General features: G+C 45.7%; 1 protein-coding gene across 1 annotated transcript in view; it reads right to left on the reverse strand.

Moving 5' to 3' along the window:
* The window catches only part of gldc (glycine dehydrogenase (decarboxylating)), a 213882-nt gene that overhangs the window by 79175 nt on the left and 121970 nt on the right, over positions 1–12737 (reverse strand). Inside the window, exon 17 of the mRNA XM_068030712.1 lies at positions 11093–11218. Coding sequence (XP_067886813.1) covers positions 11093–11218 — 126 coding nt within the window. The remainder of the gene's footprint in view (positions 1–11092; positions 11219–12737) is intronic.

Consider the following 12737-nt stretch of genomic DNA (forward strand, 5'->3'; position numbering starts at 1 on the left):
GGCACCAGGGACAGGAAGTCCCAGCCACCGAGAGCTGCCAATCAGAGGCTGGGAGCTCGTTTGCTCAGCAGCACCACTGGGGAGGTGGTGGCTGCTGCTGGAATGGCACCCACCAGAGGCCCAGGATGGTGGAGCGACCCAGGCCAGAGGTAATTGATGGCTGGAGGGGTTTTGTGGGGTGGGGGTCATGGGGGGAAAAAAAAGAGGGGTGTGGGGGAGGGTCGGCAGCAAGGGCAGGGGTGGCCGTCAGTGGGTACCCCTTTCCCGATGCTGATCCCTCTATCAGCCACTGAATGCCTTTTAATGCAGGATCCCCCCACCTCCCCCACCCCGAGAGACTACAGGCAACCCCGCTAACGTCTGCGTGTCATGCTCATGTGGTGACAGGCTCGCCTGTCCCGGGTTAATACCAGCAGCGGCGAGAAGAGGCCCTTAATTGGGTATTAATTGCATAGTGGGGAAAGTCTTTGCTCGAGTCGCTCTGAACAGGCTCCAGAAGCTGGCCGAGCGCGTCTACCCTGAGGCACAGTGTGGCTTTCGTGCAGAGAGATCGACTATTGACATGCTGTTCTCCCTTCGTCAGATACAGGAGAAATGCCGTGAACAACAGATGCCCCTCTACATTGCTTTCATTGATCTCACCAAAGCCTTTGACCTCGTCAGCAGACGTGGTCTCTTCAGACTACTAGAAAAGATCGGATGTCCACCAAAGCTACTAAGTTTCATCACCTCATTCCATGACAATATGAAAGGCACAATTCAACATGGTGGCTCCTCATCAGAGCCCTTTCCTATCCTGAGTGGTGTGAAACAGGGCTGTGTTCTCGCACCCACACTTTTTGGGATTTTCTTCTCCCTGCTGCTTTCACATGCGTTCAAATCCTCTGAAGAAGGAATTTTCCTCCACACAAGATCAGGGGGCAGGTTGTTCAACCTTGCCCGTCTAAGAGCGAAGTCCAAAGTACGGAAAGTCCTCATCAGAGAACTCCTCTTTGCTGACGATGCTGCTTTAACATCTCACACTGAAGAATGCCTGCAGAGTCTCATCGACAGGTTTGCGTCTGCCTGCAATGAATTTGGCCTAACCATCAGCCTCAAGAAAACAAACATCATGGGGCAGGATGTCAGAAATGCTCCATCCATCAATATTGGCGACCACGCTCTGGAAGTGGTTCAAGAGTTCACCTACCTAGGCTCAACTATCACCAGTAACCTGTCTCTAGATGCAGAAATCAACAAGCGCATGGGTAAGGCTTCCACTGCTATGTCCAGACTGGCCAAGAGAGTGTGGGAAAATGGCGCACTGACACGGAACACAAAAGTCCGAGTGTATCAGGCCTGTGTCCTCAGTACCTTGCTCTACGGCAGCGAGGCCTGGACAACGTATGCCAGCCAAGAGCGACGTCTCAATTCATTCCATCTTCGCTGCCTTCGGAGAATACTTGGCATCAGGTGGCAGGACTATATCTCCAACACAGAAGTCCTTGAAGCGGCCAACACCCCCAGCTTATACACACTACTGAGTCAGCGGCGCTTGAGATGGCTTGGCCATGTGAGCCGCATGGAAGATGGCAGGATCCCCAAAGACACATTGTACAGCGAGCTCGCCACTGGTATCAGACCCACCGGCCGTCCATGTCTCCGTTATAAAGACGTCTGCAAACGCGACATGAAATCGTGTGACATTGATCACAAGTCGTGGGAGTCAGTTGCCAGCATTCGCCAGAGCTGGCGGGCAGCCATAAAGACAGGGCTAAATTGTGGCGAGTCGAAGAGACTTAGTAGTTGGCAGGAAAAAAGACAGAGGCGCAAGGGGAGAGCCAACTGTGCAACAGCCCCAACAAACAAATTTCTCTGCAGCACCTGTGGAAGAGCCTGTCACTCCAGAATTGGCCTTTATAGCCACTCCAGGCGCTGCTTCACAAACCACTGACCACCTCCAGGCGCGTATCCATTGTCTCTCGAGATAAGGAGGCCCAAAAGAAAGAATTGACCCTTAATGGCCTCAATTGGCAGCGGGGTGGAAAGGCTGTCCATGGGCCTTCCCACCACGGACTTAATCAGGATGTAGGCAGAAAGGCTCATTAAATCAGTTATGGTTCCTTTGATCGCTCCAACCGTTACTTGGATAACTGTGGTAATTCTAGAGCTAATACATGCAAACGAGCGCTGACCCATGTGGGGATGCGTGCATTTATCAGACCAAAACCAATCCGGGCTTGCCAAAAGGGGTGACACAGTGGCGCAGTGGTTAGCACCGCAGCCTCTCAGCTCCAGCGACCCGGGTTCAATTCCGGGTACTGCCTGTGTGGAGTTTGCAAGTTCTCCCTGTGTCTGCGTGGGTTTTCTCCGGGTGCTCCGGTTTCCTCCCACAAGCCAAAAGGACTTGCAGGTTGGTAGGTAAATTGGCCATTATAAATTGTCCCTAGTATAGGTAGGTGGTAGGGAAATATAGGGACAGGTGGGGATGTGGTAGCAATATGGGATTAGTGTAGGATTAGTATAAATGGGGGGTTGATGGTCGGCACAGACTCGGTGGGCCGAAGGGCCTGTTTCAGTGCTGTATCTCTAAACTAAAATCAAAAAACTAAAAAAAGGTGGCGGGGGCCCCACCCCCACCCTCCTGCCCAATTAAATGCCCTCCCTGCCACCAAACTTACTATGAGGGAAGAGCATAAAATACCACCCAGGATGTCATTTGTGGCTTTGATAAGAGCCGTTTTTGTGCTCTGGCAAGGGCAGAAACCTGATTGGTGAAGTTCAAACATGGCTCTCAGCAATTACAAAGACCTTTGATTTTCCCCAGTTCCTGCAGAGAAACATTTTACCCCCTCTGGTTGTCTTTACATAAAGTACTTCTAAGATTAGAAACTACTGCTGTGGAGAATCATGGGAAAAACTGGTGCTACCAATCATTCTACAGCATAACTCATTCTTAGTTGTGCAATTCTTGAGACTGTTGCGAAAATCTCTCCTTCTTGCGTTTTTAGCAGATGTTTCCCCAATTGTAGGCAGCCAGAGACACATGAGATGACAATTTGCACTTTTGCACAGTTCAAAGATGCATGGTACACCTTTTTGAATAAACACAGTATTGATTAACTAACATATCTTTTGACTTTTTTTTTACACCTTATTCAAAAATCCTGAGGACTGTATTTTATGGGAGTGGAAAATGACCATGAAGGAGTTAGAAACACACACTGAAAGTTACTTAAATCACAGAAGAATTCAGAGTTGTTAACCGTCTCAAACAATGTAAATGTTCTTCAAAACTGTTTCTACACCATTCACTGTCAACAGCACTGCCCACTAATGCTGCTCCTCAACATGGGAACAATATAGATACAGTGGTGTCGTGGTTATGGCATTGTTCTAGCAACTCAGAGCTTCTGTGTTTAAAATTTCCCTATCCCAGGATGTGTAATTGAATTCAATAAATTTGGTAATTCATGGGCTAGTGCTAAAAAATTATGAATTCTTTACAATTCAACAAGTTCACTGATGTTGTTAAGGCAAGAGAACCACTGCAGCCCTGCCTCTCTAGCCTAGATGTCAGATTACTCCACACGATGTGGTTGACTCTTAACACCTTTAGGAGGTAGACTAGCAAACCACTCAGTTGTAAACACAATTACTTCAAGAAGGTGACACGCCATCATCTTCTCACAGCAACAAGAAATGGGCAATAAATATAGCAAGTGTCACCCATAATCTAACAACAAACAATAATTTAAAAAAAATCTTCCTCCAAAAAGCAATCAGATTTGAACCATCAGCAGGCGCAGAGAAAGTCTGTTTTCCCTGATTAATTTTTCAGATCATACACTGGTGCTGAACCACAAACAGATACTCAAATTTCACAGGGTAGCTTCATTGTTGTCAGAGTAACCCACATAAAAGTAAACACTATATTAAATAATTAACAAAAGGAATACTTCTGCTCACCAGATCCACCCTTGTTCTTCATTATCTCATCCTTATTTTTATCACTTTACTTTATGTCTATCTATCACATCCTATATCGTATTCTTTTTCTTAAAAAGAAACATCAAAATATTTTGATTGCCGACTTCATTCTGCCTCCTAGGTCTCACCATCCATTTGGGGGTGGAAGCTATACTGAAAAAAAAACTGGTCTTACCTTTGTTGAAAATGAACCAGGGTCTCTGTTTTTTCAGCCAACTGAACCCCAGAACCCAGGTTAACAGATAACATCTGATGAAAGGTCACTGACCTGAAACGTTAACTCTGCTTCTCTCTCCACAGATGCTGCCAGACCTGCTGAGTATTTCCAGCATTTCTTGTTTTTATTTCAGATTTCCAGCATCTGCAGTATTTTGCTTGTATTAAAAAAATTTCTGTCAAAAGAGAGCCCCCGTCCCCACCCTCCACATCCGCCCTCCCACTGCTGGAAACGTTATCTAGTCAGAGGCACCAGCAAGATCCTGGAATTGCTTGTTTACAGTACATGAGTTAAGAAATACAGATCTGCTGCACCCACATAGAATGTGGCATAGAATATGATGCAGCGTTTCTGTCCAGGCAATTAGCAAAAGCTAAATACTGGTTAACAAGTTAGAAGATGTTCATTTATGAATAAGTACCATACACGCACACAATGGCAATATCTATATGGCAGAATATCTACCCAGAAGAAGTTATCATGCTGGTAGCATCTAACTAAAGATTTTAAATTGAATTTTACAAGCCCTCCAACATGGCAGGAGGGGGCTTGGAAAATTCTTCCGGGAGACGCTCACTACGACTCCCGACACCAGGAAGGCCCCACCGCATTTTACCGGCAACGGCGAGACCTTGGTGCGGCCACCCACCCCCACCCGCCGCTTGGCGGGAGAGCCTTCATCTGCATATGTTAATGATATTAAAATTAATGAATAAACACTTACCTGGTAGCAACAGCCGTCCCACGCCGATGTTCCGGCCGTTGGCCAGAAGTCCCACGCTTTCGGATCTCCGTATGGAGGTCCGAGGGGTGACATTGGTGGGGAGGGGGTCGGAGTGAAAGTTGCAGGGTGGGGGAGTGAGCAGGGAAAACCGCTCCGATTGGTTGTGGGGATGGTGGGAAAGGGTGGAGGGTCAAAGGTGCTGAAGTTGGCGGATGAAAGTTTAGCATAATAAAAATTGGTTTTCTGGGGGGGGGGGGGAGATGGGTCATTCTATTTGCCGCTTGTGTGCCGCGCCTTCTTTTAAGCTCACTGCCGTTATAAAATTCAGCCCATCAAGTCACTGGCATTAGTAAAGACTAAACAGCGGAGGTTTCAACTTCAAATAAACCCATGAGCCACTTTCAAGCTACCAGATCCTGTAACTACCAACCAGGAATTTGCATTCCTAGTCTGATGTATTCTTCAGTAGGATTGGGAAGTTCTTAGGGGGTTTTGAATCATCTCTTTGTTGTGAAGTCGGTCAGGATACTACCAGTGATTTCACCAGAGTTAGGGCCCCTTCCCCCAAGTAAGAGTCTCAGTGCTGGTAAAAGCACATGACATTTTTGCTATAACAAAGCCATTTTTTGGTCAAGCTTATTACCTTTCTCTATACAAATAGGGGAGTACTTTGGACAAAGTTTACTTCCCTTCGACTTTCCGTCCCCACTGTACAAATTGACTTAACACCACAAGTCAAACAGTTTCCTTTTGTCGCCTCTTCAGCTGTGCACACAGCCATTTTAACTGTCCAAAGTGGACACCATTAAGTGTCCAAACTGGTAAAACATTCAGGAAAACAACCCAAGTTGGAAACTCTGACAATTATGTTTATTCGTTTCCATCAATAATGGCAGCTCATCATCCATACATTGCTCTCCTTGCTAACTTGGTAACTTGGTCAAGATGAACAAGATGACCAGCAAGAGCATCCAACTCGCAGGTGGGGAAATCCAACACTTTTATTGTAATAGAACAGCCAACTAAGAAAGTAATGCTCTCGGTTTTTCAGCAGCTTCTAAATATATGAATAAATATATATTTCCAATAAAATAGCAGTGCAGTTTCATGGCTATTCTTCCTACATGTATTTTAAATGGCTCTTGCATATAAGAATCCGACCCTGCTTTGTATTTGGCAGGGAGGAGAGACTGACATTTGTCAACTCTTCAAAATGAACGGGAAAAAGAGGTCCACTAATATCACAAAGAGCTAAGTACATGTTTTTTGGTCAAAACAGAAACACAGCATGCTTAATACCACATTAAAAAAAAAACAGAATACTGCACCAGGAATCACTGGGCACTAGGAAAAATACTGCACTGTTTTATAATCATGGAGCAATTACAAACCATCTTGTTTGTGCAGACATCTCCTCAGCACATCTTTAAGCAGACAAGTAGACAAACAGACATAAATGTCACAATGCAGGGAGGATATAGGTGGGAGGTTGTATGTCGCAATTTTCCCAGTACATGTAGCACACCCAATGAGTCTTGGTGACATTGGAGATGACAGAGAATGTAAACAGATATTTAAATCAGTTTGGATGAGTGTAAAGGGACCATTAGTGTGTAGGTGTAAACTGAAAGGTAGCTTTGATGGGTACAATGGGCTCAGCCTGCAATAGTTACCAAGGGTATAATTTATATTATTCCATTTAGATCCCATCCTGTTTATGTTGCAAGAGACAATAGGCAATAGGTCTCAAATTTATTGGGGTTCCAGTTGTGGTGGATACACGTTGGCACGCCAGAACACCAATGTGCAAAGTGTACGCACGCACGCACAGTTACTGCAAAGTTACATTTGACTTTGTGTGACTTTGGCCACCGTGGGGAAAATTTCTGCCAAGGTCAGTAACGCCAAGATCTCCTGGGTGTCCTGTACTAGTGTGTTCAATTCTAAGCTTCCTCCAGGCTGCAAATCATGGAGGCCCTGGCACAAGCGGTGCTGGCAGTCGCCACTTAACTTTGCTACCAGTAGTATTTCACCTCTTGATTCAGACCTAAACCATTTCCTGAAGTGATGTTCCAACCCTTCAAAAGTGTGCGCACCGCCTCATGAATACCACAGTGTCGCCCCTGCAATTTGATGAACTGCTTCTTGAATCAGTTTTCCAGTGACGGGCATCACTTCTGCATCTCTAGAAACCCCCACAATTTTATTAACAGCAGCTGAATTTGCTTTAAAACTGTGCTTTCTGGTGGTTCACTGGAATCTGTACCTGCCCAAAGGTTTAGTTGGTCAACAACCACATATTTTGGCCATCTCTACCTCTGACAATAAACTACTTGGCATTTATGCTTCCAGCTGAGACGGCAGTGTGGGTTAGTTATTTGGAGTGGCTGCCTCTGGAATGTTCTAATGTCACCATATTTATATTTGTGGCCTGCTGCTAACTTTAGAGATACTGCTGGCAGCAGTAATTGTTACATAAGAAGTATTGAAATGAAATTCAATCTGTGTTTATATCTGAAGTAACACGTAATGGAAATCGAAGTACGCCAGTTTATGCAATAAGGTGGGGTCCTTATGAAAAAATCACAATTAGTATTGTACAGGATTTGTTGCAGTATCACGGCTCAACATATCTTATTGGTTTTTTTAAAAAAAAGTCTTTAGGTGGAGCAGATAATTTGCTGACAAAATATGTACTGACATTTCTACAACAGCAGATTGTAGTTACCTGTTGGCCCGAAGGTCTGTCAGATCCACTTCAACCTTCAGAACATAGGAGCAGGAGTAGGCCATTCAGCCCTTCGAGCAATTCCAGATCATGAACAAAGAACAAAGATAATTACAGCACAGGAACAGGCCCTTCGGCCCTCCAAGCCTGCGCCGATCCAGATCCTCTCTCTAAACATGTCGCCTATTTTCTAAGGTTCTGTATCTCTTTTCTTCCTGCCCATTCATGTATCTGTCTAGATACATCTTAAAAGACTCCATCGTGCCCGCATCTACCACCTCTGCTGGCAATGCGTTCCAGGTGCCCACCACCCTCTGCGTAAAGAACTTTCCACGCATATCCCCCCTAAACTTTTCCCCTTTCACTTTGAACTCGTGTCCTCTAGTAATTGAAACCCCCACTCTGGGAAAAAGCCTCTTGCTATCCACCCTGTCTATACCTCTCATGATTTTGTACACCTCAATCAGGTCCCCCCTCAACCTCCGTCTTTCTAATGAAAATAATCCTAATCTGCTCAACCTCTCTTCATAGCTAGCGCCCTCCATACCAGGCAACATCCTGGTGAACCTCCTCTGCACCCTCTCCAAAGCATCCACATCCTTTTGATAATGTGGCGACCAGAACTGTACGCAGTATTCCAAATGTGGCCGAACCAAAGTCCTATACAACTGTAACATGACCTGCCAACTCTTGTACTCAATGCCCCGTCCGATGAAGGAAAGCATGCCGTATGCCTTCTTGACCACTCTATTTACCTGCGTTGCCACCTTCAGGGAACAGTGGACCTGAACACCCAAATCTCTCTGGACATCAATTTTCCCCATGGCTGATCATCTACGCCATATTCCCGCACTATCCCCATATCCCTTGATGTCATTAGCGACTAGAAATCGATTGATCACTGTCTTGAACTTACTCTGTGACTGAGCTTCCACCACTCTCTGGGGCAGAGAATTCAGGTTCAGAGAATTCTCAGGTTCAAGGCTACTTGGGCTCTAAAGCTTCCACTTTATGAATCAGACTTTCCATTTTTTGTAAACGTCCCCCGGCCAACACGCATCTCATCACCATACTTATCTTTCAGGGTTGCCTCTGATGGCAAGAATTCCATCAGCAGCAACCCTGTAGTGTAAATAGCTCAATACTAATCTCATTGGATGACTTAATGTGAACACTGCAGTCCAAGTATTTGGATTCAGGCTCCAGGCTCTCAACAATGTGCTGGCCTTTATACTTTCCCCCCCAGCAATGCAAGACTTGGCCAACTTGTTCCATTATTGCTGAATCTCCTTAGGTATAAATGGGGCAGATTCAGCACTGTATTCAGAATAGAATCTTCTGGAGCTCAATTCTCTTTTTATATGAACCACAATGGACATTAAAATGCTGCATAAGATGGCTGCTGTAGGTCACGTGACCTTTGCAATTTGCCCCAGCCTCAGAAGCATCTCAATTCTCCGGAAAGTTCCTAATTGAATGACCATGGATGGAAAGTGCCTCCCGTGAATGAACATACCAAGATGAAACCATTTGGGGAATTTACACCGCCTATTGTTTGTGATCTTATCCAAAACTCAATATCGATGGACTCCTAGACTTACTGGAGGGAATTTAATGCTCTCCCCCGCGGTGGGTTTGGAGGTAGGGAGAGCATAAAGTTGGGTGGGATGGTGGCAGGGTGGGGAGGGGTTTCCCGCCACTATCCCACCTCCGCCAAAATTTAGTGAACGCAATTAATCCACAATTAAGGGCCTCTTCCCGCCGCAGCCAAAATTAGCAGCGGGCGGCCCTGTCACCACACCGGGAAGCACGAGATGGAAAACCGTGCAGGCTGCTTCCCAGCTCCACGGGGTGGGTGGGTGGGTGGGGGCATCCCTCATTAAAAGGCACTTAATGCCAGAACAAGGAACCTGGCATGGGGTGCCCACTGATAGCCCATGCCGCTGACCTCCACCCTCCACCATCCACCATGACCCCACACTGCAAGACTCCTCCCGCCGTGACTTACCTGTGGCCTGGATCCAGCGACGCTCCTCAGCCTCCAGTAGGTGCTCCTCCAGCAGCAGCCACTGCCTCCGTGGTGGCGCTGCAGCTGCCAGCCTCTGATTGGCCGGCAGCTCTCCAAGGGTGCGGCTTCCAGCGACAGGGTCCTTGATCCTGTGGAAGGCCCGCCGCTGTCCACTGATGTGCCTGACTGGCATTAGATTCAGCGGGCCTTCCGGAAAAGAGGCGACACAGGAATCTCGGTGTCGCTTTTTCCAGATGTTGAGTCCCCCACTGCCAGAATAAAATTCCCCCCACCTGTCTCCGAGCTCGAAACTTAACAAAGAGAGCTGTAAGAAACCAGTTAAATCATAAGCAGGTGCAAATTGCCACCATCCATCCTCCATTGTGTAGCAATAGCTCCGAACTGCAAATCGTTCTGGGTGAACAATAGAAGTATTGATCAGGTGGTCACCTGACCGAAACTGATCGTAGATATCGAATCTTATTACTCCAAGCACCAGGGAGAGACTGAGTAGTCTGCAAACCAGAGCTGCAGAGACAGCAGCAAAGGCATAAGACCTTAAAACTGGAGACTACTACGCTTTGTAATTTGTAAAAGTGCATTATCCTCTTTAATGGCTTTTTTCCTGGAGTGAGTGTGTGTGTATATATGTGTGTATATATGGGTGTATATATGGGTGTATATATGGGTGTATATATGGGTGTATATATGGGTGTATATATGGGTGTATATATGGGTGTGTGTGTGGCTTTTTTTCTCAAGTGTATGTGTGGTGAGTGAGTGACATAGCGTTAGACTTTTGGGGGGGGGAACGTGTGAATAAAAATAATCCTCTTTATTTCAACCCATGGAAAGCGTGCTGCTGATTATTCAAATTGACTCAGGGGTTAAGAAACACACACATTTTTCCTTTTCAACAAAAAAAAACATTGAATACGGACAGTAAAGGGAAAGGAACTGGGGTTCCAGCTCTCTCTCCCAATTCTGTATGTCACAGATGGTAACGAGCACAATTATTTTACCCCTTTCCTTGCATCTGATTTGTAAGAAGTAAAGAAAGAAACATCACTGTGGAAGCATGTCAGCAGGTGGGTAGGAGCAGTTCAAAAGGGCAGCTCACCACCTCCTCCTCCTCAGGGAAAATCAGCAGGGAAAGAAATGCAGCCCTGCCAGAAATGCCCAGATCCTGCCAGCAAATTTAGAAAAACTGCAAACGTAGCAGAAGAGGAGAGAGAGAAAATGACCCACAAGCGGACCTTAGCTGGCCTCAAATTCAGAACAAAAAAACCGAAGAAAAGTAATGAACAGTGGAAACATCAGGATTGAAAAATATATTAAAAACCATGTCATAATGTACTATTTTTATGTTGCAGACTGATAGTACTAATGTTCAGGACAGGTTTTATCACAGTAACTCGGGTGTGGTTTTTAAAAAAAAATACAAACCATTGCTTTTAAATGTGCAACATCTATGTTTCCATTCTTGTCCACTTCAACGGGCTGGATTTTCATCCCTGCCATTTGTGCACTGGCTGGATTGGTGCCATGAGCTGATTTGGGGATAAGGCAGACCTGGACAGAGAAAGAAACAAGTAGTTAAAAGGTCAGTGTCAAAATGTAAATTATCTACTTAAAACGCTATTCTCTAATTTGGGAGATAGCTTTATAAACAGGATCCTTGCTAGTATTGACAGGCTGGTGTGTTTGCAGGTCAGGCATCAATAGTTCAAAGTTAAAAGAGCAACGACAACTCCAGAGACATCAGAGGAAACAGCTAAATATAGGTGAGCTTCAATTAAACACTCATGTCTTAGGATCTCAGCACAAATTAACTACACACAGGTTAATGGAAAGAGGGGTGCAGGGCTATTCACCTGTAAATTGTGGGTAGCCAATTGAGCCTGGTAATGGCCACTTAAGGCCAATTGTTGGAGACTGACTGGAATTTTCCAGTTAGCCTCCAGGTCTCTACAGGCGGCGGGGGATAGTTTAGCTGCCCGGATGGGGCCTCCTGGTAGCAGACCAGACAGCCACTGCTCCAGCCAGGCTTAGAGGCCCTCCCTGCCTGTCTGGGTTCAGCAGCAGCTACAGGCCACCCAATGGAGGGGTTCCCACCCCACAACAGTGGCCACACTGCTGAATCTGTTTTTTACCTTAACTTTGAAAAAGTCGGAAGAGAGCCTCCTATTGGCCCTCCAGCTTCGAGAGCCTATCCATTATCCTTAATTAGATGGCAGGCTTGTGCTCTGGCCAGTAATTGGCCGATCTGGGGAAAATCACAGATGAATGACTGTTTCCCACACAGTGCTGGCTTCTGACCCCCATTTGAGCCTAACAGCAGGGGTTCAAGAGCTCACAGGGTGATCCTTCCCCAAAGTTACACAGATAGAAATCTGAACATTTGGTTAACAGCCTTGTAACAGTTGCATCTATTTGTCAGCTATTTATCCACCGGTTAAACTGCTATACAACACTCACAGAGTGATATGAGAAAATAGAAGTTTTGAATAGAGAGGGCGAGTCAGTTTCACACTGAAAACTGTCCCCCATCTGCTATGTAATACTTAGGGATATTTTAACAACTCTAATACCAAGCCATAGCTGACTTTTTTCCAGCGTGGATGCCTCCCAGTCATAAGTGCTTCATTTACTCCTTCTCAATCCAGTTCGCTTAAATATTCCTTTTGTTATGTTCTCTTGGTGCAGTGGGATCTGTGGATTACCGTCCCGTCAGTAGTAAAAGTGTAATACTTGCTTTGTTGTAGTGCTGTGTCATGGTCCTGTAGTTTTTTTTTGCAATATGCTGTTTGCCTTTAAGGTTTGCAAGGGATCAGTATTGTTTTAAGAGCCGACAAGCCTTAGAAGTTATAGGAAGGTGCATTTTCGTTGCCTTAGAGACGGCCATTTGGAGACTGCGATTCAAACAGTGCATTCTCGATATCATGGAAACAACCACTGGGAGTGAGCCTGATGCGATACATTTGTTACAATTCAGTTTGAACCAGCAGTTAGTAAGTCAGTTTGTCCTAACTGAACACTCAGAGGACACAGACAGCTGTGGTGTCAGCACTGAAAAAGAGCTCTCAACCAT

This window comes from Heterodontus francisci, chromosome 4, assembly GCF_036365525.1.
Source record: "Heterodontus francisci isolate sHetFra1 chromosome 4, sHetFra1.hap1, whole genome shotgun sequence".
NCBI lineage: Eukaryota > Metazoa > Chordata > Chondrichthyes > Heterodontiformes > Heterodontidae > Heterodontus > Heterodontus francisci.